The 18890-nt window shown below is 32.8% G+C and overlaps 4 protein-coding genes across 4 annotated transcripts in view; 2 read left to right on the forward strand and 2 right to left on the reverse strand.

Moving 5' to 3' along the window:
* Nucleotides 1–1419, reverse strand: part of LOC105620757 (H/ACA ribonucleoprotein complex non-core subunit NAF1) — a 2836-nt gene extending 1417 nt beyond the window's left edge. Inside the window, exons 1-3 of the mRNA XM_012202250.1 lie at nucleotides 795–1419; nucleotides 281–593; nucleotides 63–189 (exon numbers count right to left, since the gene is read on the reverse strand). Coding sequence (XP_012057640.1) covers nucleotides 63–189; nucleotides 281–593; nucleotides 795–1419 — 1065 coding nt within the window. The remainder of the gene's footprint in view (nucleotides 1–62; nucleotides 190–280; nucleotides 594–794) is intronic.
* Nucleotides 1420–2313: 894 nt separating this feature from the next.
* On the forward strand, nucleotides 2314–4884 carry LOC105620763 (drebrin-like protein). The gene is given in 6 exon segments (XM_012202255.1): nucleotides 2314–2396; nucleotides 3225–3393; nucleotides 3536–3768; nucleotides 3846–3910; nucleotides 3913–4022; nucleotides 4132–4884. Coding segments are annotated over 6 exon segments (1413 nt in total).
* An 844-nt stretch (nucleotides 4885–5728) lies between these two features.
* On the reverse strand, nucleotides 5729–7238 carry LOC105620774 (cleavage and polyadenylation specificity factor subunit 4). Its single transcript, XM_012202267.1, has 4 exons — nucleotides 7117–7238; nucleotides 6595–6798; nucleotides 6195–6384; nucleotides 5729–6104 (listed from the first exon to the last, which is right to left on the reverse strand). The coding sequence occupies exons 1-4, from the start codon at nucleotides 7217–7219 to the stop codon at nucleotides 5729–5731; spliced, it is 873 nt and encodes a 290-aa protein (XP_012057657.1). The 5' UTR covers nucleotides 7220–7238.
* Nucleotides 7239–11404: 4166 nt separating this feature from the next.
* The window catches only part of LOC105623298, a 123713-nt gene continuing 116227 nt past the window's right edge, over nucleotides 11405–18890 (forward strand). The window contains exons 1-4 of the mRNA XM_012204699.1: nucleotides 11405–12482; nucleotides 12585–13064; nucleotides 13136–13269; nucleotides 13572–13704. Coding sequence (XP_012060089.1) covers nucleotides 11405–12482; nucleotides 12585–13064; nucleotides 13136–13269; nucleotides 13572–13704 — 1825 coding nt within the window. The remainder of the gene's footprint in view (nucleotides 12483–12584; nucleotides 13065–13135; nucleotides 13270–13571; nucleotides 13705–18890) is intronic.

An 18890-nucleotide genomic window follows, 5' to 3' on the forward strand; every position in this document is an offset into this window, starting at 1 on the left:
ATATATATATATATATATATATATATATATATATATATATAATTATATATATTTAATTATACCTTGCCTAATGGATTACATAAAACTTCAGGAACACTAATTTTTAAGTCTTCTATAGGTGGAAGATCATCTAATTCATTTTGTATATGCTTTTGCTTCTTTGATACATTTACTTCCCTTTCTTTCTTTCTGAAAGTTAACATAATTCAAAAGTTTACACTCATATAAAAAGAAATTAAATATATACGTTAATTTTATTTTTATGAAAAGATAACAGTACTTGTTATTAATTTTTACATTATCATCTAGTTCACTGTCGCTGCTACTATCACTACTGCTGCTGCTACTACTACTACTACTGCTGCTGCTGCTACTGCTACTACTGCTATCGATACTATTATCAGAATCATCTTCGCTATCATTTTCGTCACATGATAACTGTTTTTCGAATGTACGATATTGCTGTAAATTCTGTATTTGTGTGGTATGTTCCTTTTCAATTATAGTATTTGTTCTTATCTCTTCTTCTATTTCTGAATCTGTATCTTCATATTCTATAGCAATAATGTTAAGAGAAGACATTCCATGGTTTCCTGTTAAATAGACAATATTTAATAATTTTAAGAAATTATATATACAGCAATATAAATATTTTTTATAATTTCAAATGTACTTATAATATGTAATATATTTTTGTGCAGTATATTATAAATAAAAAAGATATATAAAAAATAAAGATATATAAAGAAGTAGATATAAAAAATGTTTATTAATAAATCAATATACATTTGTACCTGTTTGTTTTTGTAATGATGAATTGTTCACTTGTATCTTATTATCATGAAAGCTTAGTTCTGTAACTTGATTAATTACATATTGATTTGTATATTTATTTTGTACTGCGTTAACATCATTTGAAATATTAGACTTTATAATTTTTGGAGATTTTTGTAAAATTTCTTGTCTAACATCAGGTTTTACATTCTCGCAAATAGATATATGACAGTGTTCATGTGCAGCTGTCGCATTTTCCTTTGGAATAAATTGAGTAATATTTTGAATATCAGCAGATACATCACAATTATTAATCATGTTTTCTGTTTTATTTGCATCTAATGTTGTCATTGAATTGAGTTTATCACAATCATTTTCTTCATTTACTTGCAGAATCTCAGTGACTACTTTTTCTAATTTTTCATTAGAGATCATTTCTTCATGTTCTTTGGAAGATTGTTTGCCTAATTGTAATGTCTCAACTTCTTCTTTCGACGATTTTTCATCATGTACTAATTCTTGTGACGTTAATAATTCTATCTCTTTATGGAATATCTTTTTATTTTCTTCTTCTGATATTGACATGTTCGATAATTTCTCTTCATGAATAATTTTATTTTCATCTATATCCGTTGCTATTTCCATTTTAACACTAGCCACGTGAAACTCCAGAAAACGTGTTACAAACTTCTGTATATAAAATCGTAAGTTAACACTGTTGATTATTTTGTATTCTACTTCTTATTGAATTTTATTTTTTCATACAATTATATCATCAGGTAAAAATAATATTTAAGGAAAGAAAAGAAGGAAAATCTCGTTGTTTACTAATGTTGTATTTATTAATGTTGTATTTACATATAACCACTTATCACATGTGCCATTGAATTATTAAAGAACATTTAGGATATATCCACAGTCCACTCAATTTGCATAGAAAACATATTTCTAGAGAAAATTATCCAATCACTTTTTCTCTTTCATAAGGACGTACGTAAAATACGATTGGATTTTCTTTGTGCTAATTGGATAATTTTGTTTATGCGACTATGCAAGTTGTGTGGATATGAAAAATATTACCCAAAAATATATAAATGCCATGTGGATATGAAAAATATTACCCAAAAATTTTTGAACTTAAAATGAGATAGATACGTATTTGGTCGGAAAAGAGAAAAAGCGAAGATAGGTTAGATTAGGTTAGGTAACAATACTACAATATAACAATATTACAATTAAAATATAAAGTTAGTCTATAAATAAACAACATTGTGATGGAAACCTGAATAACCAAAAAGAGACTATTAAAAAGAAATAAATTTATTTCCATAATTTATAGTAATAACACATTTTATTATTAGAAATCAGCCATATTGAATAATGACTTGTCTGTAGGAGGCGTTTAAAACGCTCCTTCCACAACGGATCAGAAGTTTGCCGTCTATACACTTGTATGATCTGTGCGGTTCCTCCCGTTTATCGAATCCACCTGAATCCGCCCCGGAACTTGTTATGAACTTGATAATTTAGCGAGGAACCATGTCAATTAATCTGACGAAAAACAAAGATGCCTTGGTGGCAGCTTGGCACAGCGTGGTCGACGATAAATTGTCTACTAACTGGTAGGCGTATACTTAAATCTCTAAATTGTGTTTCCTCAATCCGGCTGTAGCACCGAATCAGTTTCGGCATATTTGCTCATACATGTATAACGTTAAGTTAGCCGGTTATTTTCCGTCGGTATAGAGTTCACAATTCTGAATTCAAACGTATACTCCGATACTGCATACTTTGTTATTTTACATAAATATTGGACTAATTTTAAAAACTACTCCTTACTGTCCGTCTCTCTTGATTTTTATCTTTTGAAATTTTTTATTCGCTTTTGACAACTATTATCAAGTAGAAAAAAATACATTAAATATGTTATTTTTTATTTGAGATGGATATTAAACACGTTTATTTATTTTTAATGAACAAAAATAATAAAATAGTATAAGATTGTATGATTGTATTTAAAAACATGAAGGTATAACTATATGCCATTGATTAGCCATATTAAATTAGATAAAATAGCTAGCTCACACAACAATTGAACAAAATGATTGATTGGATTTATGGATTAAAACTAATCATGTTTAATTGTTTAATACTTAACTTTGTCAATTTGAAGTTAAAATGATTTATTGATGTAAAATTTGATCATAATTTTAAAAGAGATCTGATTGCACGTTGCTAATTGATCGATTTAATATAAAATATTCTCATGGGTAAAAAAAAAGCAGTGAAAAATTATTAGGCACTGACTGATATGATTGACTAACTCTCATAATTTTTATCCAAAAATTTTACATTCAAATTTTACAATATATATCTCATAAATCTTTACAGATATTACTTAATCGATTATTCTTTATAACTAAAAATTTTATATTTTTTATTTTTAACAGGGCTGTATTTGGCTACGAAGGACAGACCAATAACTTAAAAGTAGTCGGAACAGGAGATGGCGGATTGGAAGAGATGATTGATCGACTGAGTAGTAGTCACATCATGTACGCATTTTGCAGAGTTATCGACACTAAAACAAGTCTACCAAAGTGTTTGCTTATTAATTGGGTAAGTATGAAAAATATATATAGAAATTTATTTATAAAACAATATATTTTGCATTTTTATTAAATTACGAAAAAACATGAGCAGAACTTTCATAAATTTTATAATAACTTAATTATTTGCTTGACAAAATATTTGCTTATAGCAAGGGGAAGGTGCTCCAATCGTTAGGAAAGGAACATGCGCCAATCACATTAGAGATATAGAAAAATTATTGAAAGGAGCACATATAACAATTACGGCACGTTCCGAAGATGATGTAGAGGTAGATGCAATTATGGAAAAACTTGCGCGAGCAACAGCCTCGGCGTATAAATTTAACGAACCTCGTAGTGAAAACGAAGGACATACAGGTCCTGTTGGAACAACATATCGCAGGTTTCTAATATTTCTATCTTGTGATTGTGGAATCGTTACTAGAATTCTTACTTAATATAATAATGTATACTTTGCAGAGTGATCCCTGCACAAGAAATAAATGCAATGGAAAGGGATCAGTTTTGGGAAAAGGAAGAAATGGAAGAAAAAAAAGATTGGAGCAAGAACGACTACGTTGTGAACAAGAGCGACAGAAATTAGAACAAGAAATGAGAGCTCGAGAAGAAAAGGAAACACAATTGAGGGAGCAACAAGTATGTTTTAATCCCGTATATTTTTATTTTGATTATACATATATCTCTTATATGTATATTAAATATTATATACATTATCTAGATTCACACATATGAAATATTGTTTCAGGTAACTGCTAAGGAAAATTCAATCGCTCGTCAAAAGTTAGCCGAGCAACGTGCCGAAGAAGCAAATAATTTACGCAATCAAAAAGCTGCTCAAAATTACAACAGTGGTGTTGAAGATGATCATAAATCGCGAAGTGAAGAACTACGAAGACAAAGGAGCAAAGAAACACAACAATTGATTGCTCAAAGAACAATAAACGCTCGAGCGATATTTGAACAGAATTCGGCGGCCGGCCAGATGAAGGCGACTTCGGCACAACAATTTTTACCTAAGAACAATCATGTAGAGTCTATGAGAAAAGCGTTAGAAGAAGCTCAGATAAAAGACCAACCTGATGTAAAGTCTTGCGAGGAGACATTGGCCGAAACGAAAAAACCTACAAATGCGGAAACAGCGACGATTTCTTCGTCCATAGTGCCTCAATCTCAAAATACCAATCAAGAATTGAAAACTATCACCAATCCGCAATCGGAACAAACAGCAGAGACTAAGGAGCAAGTCACTGAAAATGAATTATACAATCAATTAGATGGCTCGTACTTATATTTCGATCCGAATAACGAGGGAATGAAAGCTAGAGCTTTATATGACTATCAAGCCGCTGACGACACAGAAATCACATTTGATCCTGGAGATATAATCACACACATAGATGCAATTGACGAAGGCTGGTGGCAAGGACTTGGACCTGATGGAACATACGGACTTTTCCCCGCTAATTATGTTGAAGTTATCGAGTACAATACAACATGATAAGATATGCTTTTGAAAAAATTTATCAAGATCGTTTTCATTTTCTTCATAATTACATAAAATTACTTGTATGTAAGATCAATATCAGCTTATCCCTGATAAATGTTATCAAGTTTCTAGATATAAGTAAAATTGAACTACGTGATGAAATAATTCTGAATAATTAGAAGAAAATTTTGTAATTGAAACGCGAGTAGCATATAATAATTGAAACGCATGTCTTCGTATCATTTTCGCGCCTTCCATGTCATTATTTTTTAATTTTAAAGCATTTACGCAAAGAGTGAGTTAGTGTAAAAATTCAGTTATAAAATCTTTGTAAAGAGATAATTGAAATGTTAATCATAATCAGTAAAAAATGTATGTCTTCCCAGCAGGTCATACAGGTTTTATCCACAATTAATCTTATATATATAAACATATATCTTTTTATAACACCCTGTATCAGAAGCTGATATAGCAATAACTAAAATGCATCTTATACGTATGAACGCAATTGTGTTACTGCAAAACTGTAACAGCTACGTATTTAAACATTTATAATTTTTAGAAATACTTTGACTTGTTATAGTTTAACATAAAACTTGTTAGTATTAAAGAACCCGCTTAAATGCAAGTTGCTTTTTCATTTTTTATATTAGATTTTTAAATGTTGATGTTATGTCTAAAAAAAAGCATGAAAATGCTTTTAGTTATCGTTGAAACACCGTAAAAAGCGGCAATTAACACATATTAGGTTGATACATATGATAAATTATTTTATTGTATAATAGAAATTTTTAAAGATAATAATGAGATAAAGTAGCATCACAATATCCATGTTACATAAATAAAACAAAGAAAATCATCTCCGATAATTTTGATTTTGTCCGCCACCTCCACTTGCATGAATACTTGCATGGCTCAAAAATGCTAAATGACCTTTTGGACATTTATTGGCATAATGACCTTTCTGTCCACATTTGTAACACGTCACTTCTTCGAGTGGTTTTTGCGGCCCTCGTGACGGGGGTGGTCCATTATGTATATTCATATGATGATGCGATGTACGAGAATCATTGTCGAGTTCTTGTCTAACTTGAGCTTCCCGTACATCGGGTGGCATTTTGTTGCAATAAATCGCTTTATGACCTCCTTCTCCACAAAAGTGACACGTGATCATAACTTTTTTGCCCTCCTTTGGTTGCATATCTTGTATTGCCGGTAATTCGAATCTTGGACTATATAAAAACAGATTATATTGCAAATACAGATTCATGAGATTCAAAATAGATTTCTATAAAAGACTTACGTCTTTTGTATATACTTACTGCATAAATTTACAATTTGGCCCTTCTGGACAAAAACCTGCTAAATAAGCCATACACAGAACACGTCTGACATGTCGATGCCGACATAAAGGACCATGCCTACAAAAACCACGGTCGTACCATGGACAATCTCTGACTTTTGTCTCCGGATCGATGTGTAAGAATGGGCATTCTTTATTGTGACATGCATCTATAATAATTTATTTTGATTAAATATTGTTTTTTTTATATATATGTATGTATTTTATATATATGTTTTTTATATATATGTGATTGTACAATTTAAATATATAGAATGTTGCATATTTGAATCATTCAGATCGTTTATATTGAAATGTTCAAGTAAAGTTATTTACATGAAAGGAAAATAATTTTAATATAAATATATCAAGCTACTTACTGAATCTAGAATAAAAATAGCATTCTGGCATTTTCGTCATATCATATTCATGCAGAAATTCACACTGATCACCCTTCTTGCAAAGACCTCTTAACCAATGTTTACATACTATCGTACGATCGCCTCGAACATGTCTGAAAGGACACGAAGCTCCTTTATTACAACTGCCTTTCGGATAAAACTGGCATACTGCGGCAATTGATTCTGTAAAGAAGCAGAGAAGATTATTTACTTAAAAGTTTTATATCATTAACATATAAAATAGATCTACTCTCTCTTTTAACGAAATCATACTGTATTTTCTAAGTAATACATAAGATGGAGATTATTGCTTATTATTCGAAAATTTCGATAAATGTTATTACTAAAGGGAAAACCATTTAAAAAAATTGCGGTATTGATATAGTAAAAAATAGTTTGCATATGTAATAAATTGGAATAAAATAATTCAGATAAATATGACATTGTTATGTTAACCTAACACAAGCAACTGCATACAAATTATATTGTAAAAGAACATACTGTCCATGCCGGTGAAAGGTAACGGAAGAGCTCCATATTGTTCGTCGAGAGCAACCTCAATATCAAATCGCATATGTTCCACATTCGCTACTATACACTCCATTGTTATTGCAAGAATTTGAACAATCAAATACAAAACACTTGTGCCCCATTTAACCTGAAGCTGCCGAGATTGCTGCGTACAGCCAACATTATTCGTTCCAACGAAATGTCACTATAACCACGTGAAGTTAGTCCTGAGCTTGTTGCCAGAACAAAATTTCATTCGATTTCTTCTTCTTCGCGGCATTTTGCATTTGTCTCGATAATGCAAAAGAATAGAATACAAAAATTATAATCATATCGTTATCATCACCAGCTTATTATTGATATGATACTTTATAAGTTCATTTTTAAGTAATGTTATAATGATATACTTATGTCTTAATTTACCTCTATTCCATCTAGGAATTGGCTTCCGATATTCATAGATATTAGCTTTTTTCGTGTATTGGAAATCCCCAAAAATTTTTGACAAAGCAAAGATTTTAAGTGCAAGAAATGCAAGCAATTATAAAGCAGATTTATTAGTTCGAGTCAAATACATAAAAGATAATGGGAATTTTTCAGCAAGGATACATAGTATAACTTACACAGTGAATCATTTCACTGCAGTTGAAAATGCTATTATTGCATGTAACAAAATAAATACGAAATTGCATTAACAATAAGCGCACATGAGAACAGAGAAAAATCTTTAATTTGATATTTTTCCAAATTCGCAATGTCTAATTATAATCTATTGTAATGTCAATAGTGGAAATATTGATGACGTTCACACGTATAATTAAAAATGTTACGTTATCATCGATATGTCATGTATGAAATATCACGAAAATAATGCGACTTGCTTCTAACTCGTTTCTAGCAATGTAAAAAATAAGTTATATTAAGATTAACTTTAATTCTAGTTTAATTTATTTTTTACTTTTTTCTAGTTCTAAGAATTAAAAAAGGTATAAAAATAAATTAAACCGAGATTAAAATTAGTTTATATTCATTGGCAGATCCAGAATTTGTTATTGAAATGGCTATTGGTACTTCACAAATGAAATTTTTTTAAAAGTCAAATATGAAAAGATAGAATATTAAATTATTATTTAAATTATTACATTAAAATAATATTATTCAAATGTATAATTCATAAAACGTCTTATTTAAAATTATATTAACACAAAGAAGGAATATTATGTATAATAAAATATATTTTATATATATATATCTAAGAGTTTCTTAAATTAAAAAAATATTTTTGGAATTTACAAAATTAATACAAATATTTGATCTTTGATTCTCAAATTCATTAAAATAAATTATAATATAAAGTAAAAGGAAGGCAAACGCAATTAATTAATAATATAGCATATATTATTACATAAAAATAATTATTTTATACATAGCTTCTTGGTTAACAATACATACGAACATTTCGACTTATATTTAAGCCATCCTCAGCGCATATAAATCATGGATTCTTGGTGGTTCTGAATTAATTGTACAATTTGAACATTGAGAAAGAACTCCTTAACAATGTTCAAATTGTACAATTAACTCAGAACCATCAAGAATCCATAACTTCAATTTATTGTTGTATACACTGAAGATGGCTTAAATTTAAATATAAGTCGAAACGTTTTGTATGTATTGTTAACCAAGAAACTATGTTTAAAATTACTTTTATGTAATAATATATGTTAATAGATATACGGTATAGTTACTGCGTTTGCTCTCAATTGCCCTCATTTCACTTTATAATTTATTTTTGGAATATCAAAATTATGATTAAGCATTTTCGAAATATTAAAGATTTCAAAATAAAAAAGGAAACTCCAAAGAGAGAATCATGGCCCCCTTCGTGGATCCGCCAGTGTCTATATATGTATATATTGGTAGAAATGGATATCAGCTGGAGCAGCGATGCTTGACATTTGCCGTTCGCCCCACAGACCGCGAGATGCTGCCATCTGACGATCAGTCGGTAAGTCACGTTTCCGTCACTAGTGTCACTACGTGACAGCAGATTTTGAGTGGGAGAAGTGGGGGAGCGGCGCGAGGAAGAAAATGGCCGACGAGGCTACGGTAAAAGGGCAGGGACGTCGTGCGAGGTGCGCGCTGCGCGACGCGAGATCGTCAGTTTCGCGATAGACCGCGCGAAAAAGGGCCGTGATACTACCGCCGGGGAAGGCCTACCGCCATTGTTCGCAGTCGCGCGTCTTGTCGAGAAATCTCGCGATCATATATCAGGATTCACGGTGCCCGTTCCTCGCTGGTGCCGTCGTCGCTCAGCGCGCCCACCAATCGCTCTCGGGCGCCCGATTCGCCGTTTAAAAAAAAAGCGTTCGCGGGCCGAGTTTAGCCGACGGAAGGGCTCGCCAGAGAGGTAAACACGACACCCCCGTTTACACTGGCGCCTCCGCCTGGTCTCCGCCGTTCTTCCCGTCCCGTCCCGTTTTCAGTTCTCCCGCGTTCTCTACTCGTTGCTAAAGCGTGTGCGTGTGTTGTTCGCGATCGCGTCGCCGCGCCGACCGCGCGCGATCGCCGTCTGTGAAGATTCTCTCCGCGTGCGATTGAGATCGATCAGCAGGTTGGTGAGTTTCTTCTTTCTCTTTCTTTCCTTCTCTCTATTTGTCTCTATCTCTCTCGCACACTTGTCAGGGCCACTTGTGGCCGTGTCCGTTCACGGGCGCTTTTTAAAGGGCGTGCTAGCTGTCGTATAGCCGCCGTCCGGGTTTCTTCTCGCTTCATCCTCCGTGTAGATATCATCATTGTCGTCGTCATCGTCGTCGTCGTCGTCGTCGTCGTCGTCGTCGTCATTGTCGTCGTCACAGTCGTCGTAGTACTTCTCGAGGATCTTTGTCCATCGTGCCATGTCGCGTATACACGTATACGGGGGCCACGCTCGGAGCGCATACTCCGCAAGAAGCTCGGAGTAAAGAAGGCACCGCGAGTTGATTATTTATCGCGCGGAATCTCTCTACCTGTCGCGGTACCGAATCGGCCGACGGGCGCAGTGATTTAAAGGGATCGATTTGTCAACAAGTCGATGAGAGAGAGAGAGAGAGAGTGCGCGCACGGTGGCCCGACGCAACATAGCGGATTCTCGCTTCGCTTGTGAAGTATCATTACAATTTCCGTCGTTCGTGTGCATCTCTCGCGTATGCTCCGATATTCGCGTGCGTTTGCCACTTTATTGTATGTAAATTCGTTTTATTGCACGTTGATAAAAGCGCTTGTAATATCCTTATCGTGTCCCTTTCCGATCGTGTGTTCGTTTCTGTGAAAAATATTTTTTTATCGCGATGTAAAGTCATGTATATCGCAATGATAAAAAAAAACAAGCGATAAAGATAAATTACATTAACGATCGAACATCGACTGTTTTATTGTTAAAACTATAATATTAGCGCGTTTACCTTTTGACCGTTTTATTGTGCATTGTTTACAGATAAAGTCAGCTTGCGAATTATATCGCGATTAATAAAATCTACAATGGCAGTTAGGTAGTTGTAATTAACATTGGAAATTCGCGAACTTTGAGCATATTTATATTTATTTTGAAGATGTAAAGAATACAATCATAATGAAGCCGCAGAAGAAGGCTGTTGTTGCCAAAAAGGCAACTAAAATGCCAACAGTCGCCAAGAAACGTCGCACATTTACAGAAAAGACCATGCTGGATATAAAAAAAGAGAAGAAATCAAAGAAAAATGATAAGTTGGAAGATCCAAAGAGAAAAACAGATAATGATAAGAAGAAATTAGAAAAGACAGAAGAGAGGAAAAAATTGGATGACAAAAAGAAACTTACAGAGGAGAAAAAGAAGGAACGATTTGATAAATTAGATGAAAAGAAAAAACAAGTGAATAAAGATAATGAAAAGAAATCTGATAAAATTGACGAGAGGAAGGCAGAAAAAAGAGATGATAAAGTTAACGAAGAGATGAGCCAAGATAATACGGATAAGAAAAAATTACAAAGATGTGAAGAGAAAGCAAAATTGGAAAAACAATCTGCGGATAATAAAAAGAAAATTGAGAAAACTGAGGACAAGAAGAAAAATGTTAAATTGGACGATAATATCAATACCGAGGACAATGTCAAATCTTTAAATGCATTCGAAGATAAGGAATTACTTGAAAATAAAATTGATATTCTTCCTCCCCCAGCTAAGAAAAGGAGTAAAGATGACAAGAAGAAAGATGTCAAGTTAATTAAATCTGATATTAAATCAATATCGAAGAACTCCATCATGAAGGATAAAAAGTCTGAATGTAAAAAAATTTCTGAGAAGGATTTGGCAAGCAATAAGATTTCTAAAACGAAAAAAGATTCCAAAACAAAACAAAATCAGAAAAAAGGTATTACGAGAAAAACAGTTTTGACAAAGAAGCCTCATTTATCGGTAGTTAAGAGACTGGTGGATAAAAAGATCAAGTTAGTCAAGTCAGTGAAAGATGAAGAAATGAGCGAAGATGAAGATGCAGTCAAGAAAGTGAAGAAGAAGAGTAGTAACTTGACTAAGAGTAAGACTTTGCAAGAGAAAAAACCAAAGCTGGCGAAACACATGAAAGCCAAATTGCCTCAGAAGCATTCGAAGATTAGTGCTGTTCTAAAAAGAGAAGACAAGTTGAAAACTATAACGGAGAAGATTATGACCAAGAAGAAAATTGAATTGAAAGAGTTTGACCAAGTTTCGACCGAACATAAAAAGATCGCGAACAAAAATGAGACTTGTCAAGGACCAGAAGTGAGCAGCATTAAAAGCGAAATTGAAGAAGACAAGGATTCCGATAAGTGCAAAGAGGAGAGTCTTCAACCAAAACTACAGGATAATAAGAAAGCTATCAAAAGTGGTAACAAAATTAACAGCAAAGCCCCAAAGAAGACTGGGAAAACAATAAGGGTACAAACGGAGAGCAATAATCAAACGTCAGTTTTATCTGAAGATGCATCTATCGAAGAATCTAATAAACAATCCAAAATTTCAGAAGATAACGCGAAATCTATCACAAATTCCAAACAGGAACAAATTGGCGCTGAGAATACGGTTGAATTAAATTTAAAGGTTGAGGCAATGAATGGTGAGAATGTCAGTGGAGTTACATCTCAATCTGATTCTGAGGATGATTCTGACGAAGAGTACAAGAAGAATAAGCAAAAGGAGAGCAAGAATAAAGAGAGGGCTAACTCACCATCGGATGAACGTGCGCGACGAATGCGACTTTTTGGCTTTTGGAGTGGACCAAAACGACACAGGGTCGCATCATTGAATGCCTTGGCTAAAGTTCACTGCCTCTACGAAAATGAGACCGGCGGAGTTTATCTTGGTGGTTTTTGCAAACCGAAACCCGAAAAGGAGAAGGAGAAGGAAAAGGAGAAAGAGAAACCGAAGAAAATGAAAGAGGAAAAAGAAGAGCAACCACGTAAAGAAAAAGAGAAAAAAGTTGAATGCAAAACGGAGGAGAACGTCTTGAAAAGAAAACTAAGAAATGTGCCCGGACTACGTGGCAAACATTGGGATATGCCGGGGAGTTCGTCATCTTCATCCTCATCCGAGGAGGACTGCGAGAAGGAAAAGAATGCTGAACCAAGCAAAAAGAAAATGATCAAAAGAAGAAAGAGAAACGAGGAAGTAATGGATTTGAAGGATATGGTTGTTTGTAAGAGGATGGCCAGTCTTAATGCCACTGCCATTTTGGCTGCTTCCTACTCCGACGAGAAAAATCGTTGTGGTAGCAGCACCAGTGATTCCTCCTCCAGTGAATCGGAAGTAGAGATAATTAAAAGACGTAGACAACATGACTCAGACGATAAGAAGAAGTCAAGACAAGGCTCCGATCCGGACGAGGTTATTAAGCCACCTAAGAAAGTTGTCATCGTTAATCAGGACACTGATGTCACTATCACTGGTAATTAATCATGTGTGGATTAAGCGTGAAAACTCTAACGATCTTCTTACTATGAATAAATTCTTTTCAAGGTGTCTACGTCAATCAAACTCGATCTACTCATCACGAAGGGTATTGCAGTATTGCTGGTATGCAGTACAGAATCAGTTCTACCAGTCATACTCAAACTGCAGCTACCGCGGTGGCTACTGAACTTCATGATCAGGTTTGTATTTATTTAACTCAAGTCATCTTCTTCTTGCATATTATATGAAAATTTATTTTATTATACGATATACATATTCAAAATAGAAACTATAACTTATTCAACATTTATTTAGAGTAAACTTTTTTAAATAAATAGAGGTAAAATGAATGATAATTGAATTATAAGTATCTGTTTAAAATTTTTTTATTTATCTCTATTCTCGTTCTTATTGAAATACTTATTTTCTTTTTAATTATTTTTTTATTTATTTAGTCGAATACAAATATATATTTTTCAATATACATTTCTTTTTTTATTAGCAGAAAATGGAACAACCTTGCAAGTCCTACACCCCACTAGGTGCATTATCTTCTATGCAGCCACCAGGCAGCCAGGGTAATCATCCTAACATGTCACCTCGTAGGCATTCAGCATTTTCGACCCCTCAACACGGTGAGTCAAATGCAACTGCATGTTTCTATGCTTTATTTGCCAGCTCTATTAAACATAACCGTAATTATCGAAAGCTACATCGTAGTCTACATTCCTCTCTGTTTATTATTCGATGTGATTTAAATTAAATTTCCACGAACCATGTTTCATGTGAATTTACACCGCTCGTTATATTAATTTACTCGCCTCTCTCATGATATTCACAATACAAACTAAACGAAGAGTTACGCGTACATTGAATAACCGGCCGGAGCACTGTACAACGTAAATTGAAATCTCGCGTAAATTAGAATAAATTATCTGCCGTGGTGTTTTTTAACTTATCGAGACGCTGCAAAAATTATTCCCGTCTTTTTTTCTGATATACGCCATTGCGTCGTTTTGCATGTGCGTATTATACATCGTTCAGCGATTTCCTCTTTCAACTCGTGGCGAACGGTTAGCTTTTCTCTTTGTTCTATTGACGCTTTCTCACCGTTCTCTCACCCTTTATCCCGCTCAATTCATCACGAGACATACACATTGCACGCAACCGAGATGCAGCGTAGCCGCTGATGACAGCGTGCGAATACACGTGTTGTATGCATATGGAAAGCTGTGTACAGTTTGCGTCGTTTGCTGACGATTCAAAATCAAAATGTCGTCATTCGGTTATATACTTATTACGTTTCAATATTATTCTAACTTGCGTTTATTCTAACTTGCAATTATTGGTTTCTTAATTTCATTCTTCAATTATTCCATGCATCTCTGAAATCTAAAGATACGCAGATGAGGGATAACATAATAACTCTTTGTATTTAGTATCTCATTATGCTAAGTATTTATCACATTAAACTGATGAATCCGTGGTATAAAAAATATTAATTAGTTCACAGATCCGTTAAAATAAGTATATATACAGTTACTAAAATATGGAGATTGAATAGCTACATAGAAAGAACGGTTTTGCTGAAGTATTTAAAAATTTAACTAGATATGGCAAAAATAGCTAGATATAACTGAAAATAATTATTTGGATCAAAATAATCATATAAATAATCACATCAAAATAATTATATAGATCAAACTAGTTGCTAGAAAACTTTTTACAGCGTTGTCATTTACGTTGAAGTGTCCTAATATAATTATTTTGATATTTTAGTTCAATAAAATTATTTTAGATCTGTGTGTATCTGACTAATTTTTAGATACTTCAGTAAAACCATGTACAAATAAAATAACATGTTCCGCTTATTACATTTTCTTACGTTCAGTCTGTTTTAAAACTCTATCATTAAAATGGTTAAGTTTTTTTTAGCTTGCGAATCTTTAATTTACAATAAATTTCGACTAAGGATTAAACTTGTTACAATCTTAAACTGCGCCCAACTAAAGACGCTTTTCCCTTTACTAAATGTTAACAGAAAAGATTTTTTTTCATATCACGTGAAACTTCTTATAATGTGAAACTATGTAACTCCAGTTCGTTCGGTTTACACGTAAATCCAAGTTCTTCTAATTCACATACATTTCACATAATTCATTTTATCAACGACACTTGATATTGATTTACTGAACGAAGTTCTTTCGTATTTATCTGTTATACTTCACAAGTAATATAAAGTTCTAGTATTATCATAGTTATTGTGAAACTTTTAAATAATGTTAACAATTGGATTAGAAGTCCAACAATAGAAGATTAAACAATATTAGATTAAATTTTTTAAGTATTGGAGGATGTAATGTTCCTAAAATTGTGTCTTACTCTGAGACAAGTAACATACTAAATTGAAAATATTTCTCTCTAAAGAAATAAAATTCTTTTAAAATTCGAGAAAATGCACTTTCTCTGATATTCTAAAAAAAATTAATTCAAGAGGGACTCGGATTTATGTATAAACCAAACAAACAGGAGTTATATAGTTTCACATTATAAGAGGTTTCACACAATATATTAGGTGTAGTAAAAAGAAATCCATTATTTTTGCAATTGAATGGAAAAATAATGGATTTCTTTTTACTACACCTAATAAAAAAAAATCTTAATATTTAGTGAAGGAAAAAGCGTTTTTAATCAGGTAATTTAAGATTGTAACAGCGCAGTTTAATCCTTAATCGAGCGAGAAGCTTACTCCAAATCTTGAGATATTTACTTCTTATACTTAAAATAATATTAAATAATATTCAATAATATTTAACTATAAAAGATAAAGGAATATGTGTATGTTTTAAATCAAAGTTAAAAGTACAGAGCAATCAAATCAGCTTGTTCCATTTACGTAAAAACATTTAAATAGCTGCGGAACGTGTTGCGCTCTGTTTGTCCGCTGACGGTACGAAAATAGATTGCCCAGATAAGGATTAAATCAACTACTCTGAGTTAATCCGCACAAACGGACGTTACGGATTCTCAAACGGAACATTTCGAGAAAGAAACTTCGTTTCAATTTCTTCTAAATCAGTGTACAATTTTCTTAAGGTTTATTCGGTAAGTGCAAATTACACGCGTTTCGTCCGCAAACACGCGCCAACGATGTTACACATCCGCCTGTACAATTATCCCGCACTGGTTTCCGAGAGCAAGGTCAGTGCGTGCTAGAATCTTACTGGCGCAACGTGTGCCAATTTCGAAGTACCTTCTATAAGTCGTCTGAAATGAAGATGAAAACAAGAAACATACTAGTCAAAACGACATTTTTTAAGAGGATGCTGGAGCGATCAAATTTAGTCGACATTATAGTCATATAAAAATCTCCAAATTGACTGAACGAAATAAAAAATCCTTTTACAGGATTAAAGTAAATGCAAAATTAGGAAGTGGTGCAGTGGACTTTATACTATATAAAATCGAAAAAAAGGTAAAAATTTATTTTAGCTTTTTTTCAATTTTAGTTTAAAGTCTACTGTACCATCTCCTAATTTTGCATCTACTTTAAAAGGATTTTTGATTCTGTTTAGTCAAGGAAGAAATTCGGAGATTTTTATATGATTGTCGATAGTTTGGTCACTCCCTTTAATTATCTTAATTATCTTAATTCAGAGACATTTTGACTGTGTTTCGATATACACTGGAAAATTTTCAGTATACATAACGTGAACTGTAGATTTTCAATACTAACAATGTATATATTGGAACAGATCTTCATAGAGGCGCGATTGCCTCCAACTGATAAACGCATAAACATTGCCTCCTCAAAACGGCATTTTTGTTGTCTCTTTTTTCTAATTATCTTGGAGACTTTCTATTATACAGGGTGGGCCATCTAGCGTTTGGAATTTCAACTACCGGTTATTTTGAGTTTGAAAGTAATAACATTTATGACATATCAGAAATTTAGTTTTTTGTTTGACATTAAATGGGTCGCTATACGCTTGAACAAAATTGGGAAATATTGAAAACTTACTTCCAAAGTGGTGAATCTTCAACCCAAACTGTAAGAAATTTACATGGAAAATTTGATAGAAAAGAAATGCCTTCAACACAGTTTGTGGATCAATTTGTGAAGCGAATTCGGCAAACTGGATCCTTATTGGATAAAGCAACTCGTTCACGTGCTCGTCCAGTAAGGTCAATCGAAAACATTACTGCTGTTGCTCAGAGTGTGCTTGAACAACCAACATCAACTCGCCATTGTTCTCAAAACTTGAACATTTCACGCATTTCTTTGAGAAGAATTTTGAATAAAGACCTCGGTAAATGGCAATGTACTACCTTTCCAAAAAGCTATATTGTATACAGTTTACAGTCATTTGTGTCCTGTATATTTTCTTTATTTGAAAAACTAGGAGCATCAAATAATTAGTTATAACACTTACATGTATACAATTTTTTTAAATATACAATATATGAGTATAAATATTGTCTAAAGTATGTGTAAGAATTACTTAATAGTTTTTATACATTTGTTAAAATGATAAAAATTAAAGATATGAACGACCCATCGTGTGTAATAAAGGATTAGAAAATCATCGTATGTACTAAGAATAAAGATAACTAGAAAAAAAAATATTTACGTGAAAGTCTCGTAAAGCCATAAACTTTGAAAAATATTCATGCGTTTTTTTTTAGAGTCAAATTAAATTCCAAATTTTAAATGGCCCACCCTGTACAACAAGCGCAATTGCTTGAATCGATAAACATTACCTCTTTTCTATAAATGTACATTATATGAAATTAAGATAAAAATGAGAAATGTACATCTTCAAAAGAAAGAATTATTCTTCAAAACGGCGTAATTTTGCGTAAATATTTTTTTCTAATTGTCTAATTCGGAGACGTTTTATGGAGATATGATCACCTCAAACTGACGCTACTTCTTTTCTGTAAATTTATAATTTTATGAATTAAAATAAAAACGAGACTTTCACATAAATATCTTTTTTTCTAGTTATCTTTACTCTTAGTACATATGATGATTTTCTAATCTTTTATTACACACGATGGGTCGTTCATGTCTTTAATTTTTATCATTTTAACAAATATATAAAAACTATTGAGTAATTCTTACACATACTTTAGACAATATTTATACTTATATATTGTATATTTAAAAAAATTGTATATATGTAAGTGTTATAACTAATTATTTGATGCTCCTAGTTTTTCAAATAAAGAAAATGTACAGGACACACATGACTCAATCGTATGTACTAAGAATTTTCGGAGATAATTCGAAGATACCATATAGAGATAGATGGTAGACGATTGCCTCGAACTGCTAAACACACTAGCGTTACCTCTATTTTATAAACTGTATACAAAATTATTTACATAAGCAATTTTCTTTTAACAGAAATTTGTAAGAGAGCTAGAATTTCAATGAACTTAACTGAAACAATATCTAAGAATACGATTCAAGAATTATCCGAAAGACAAGAAATATTGCTCGAAAGTTCCGGGAAAGTTCAGGATAAAGAGAGGAGGGGAAGAAAAAGAGGACACATGATGAATACAGGTTTTCAAAGATTCATCTTAATATCCGCGCATTCCGGTATTCAAGAGTAAAAATTCAAGAAGTTTTTTTGAGCTGTAGGAACACCCGGTAGATCCGCAATCGAGTCCAAAATTCACGGAGCGCGAGTTTAATACTCCCCTTCTTATGTAAACCGTGTGTGCCGTTGTTGCTTCCGACTACGCGGTGCTCCAGTGTTATATACTATGTCGGAGATCGCGCGCCTGAGACTGACCAAGGACACACAAGGGG

Source organism: Atta cephalotes, assembly GCF_000143395.1.
Source record: "Atta cephalotes unplaced genomic scaffold scaffold00002, whole genome shotgun sequence".
NCBI classification, from domain to species: Eukaryota; Metazoa; Arthropoda; class Insecta; order Hymenoptera; family Formicidae; genus Atta; species Atta cephalotes.

Bases quoted from the DNA above. Each gene is read 5' to 3' on its own strand.
- LOC105620774 (XM_012202267.1), bottom strand. From the start codon at position 7,219: ATGGAGTGTATAGTAGCGAATGTGGAACATATGCGATTTGATATTGAG. The intron at 6,385-6,594 runs GTAAGTAGCTTG...AAATTATTATAG, and splicing joins CTATTTTTATTCTAGATTCA to ATGCATGTCACAATAAAGAA. The intron at 6,105-6,194 runs GTAAGTATATAC...GTTTTTATATAG, and splicing joins CCAAATTGTAAATTTATGCA to TCCAAGATTCGAATTACCGG.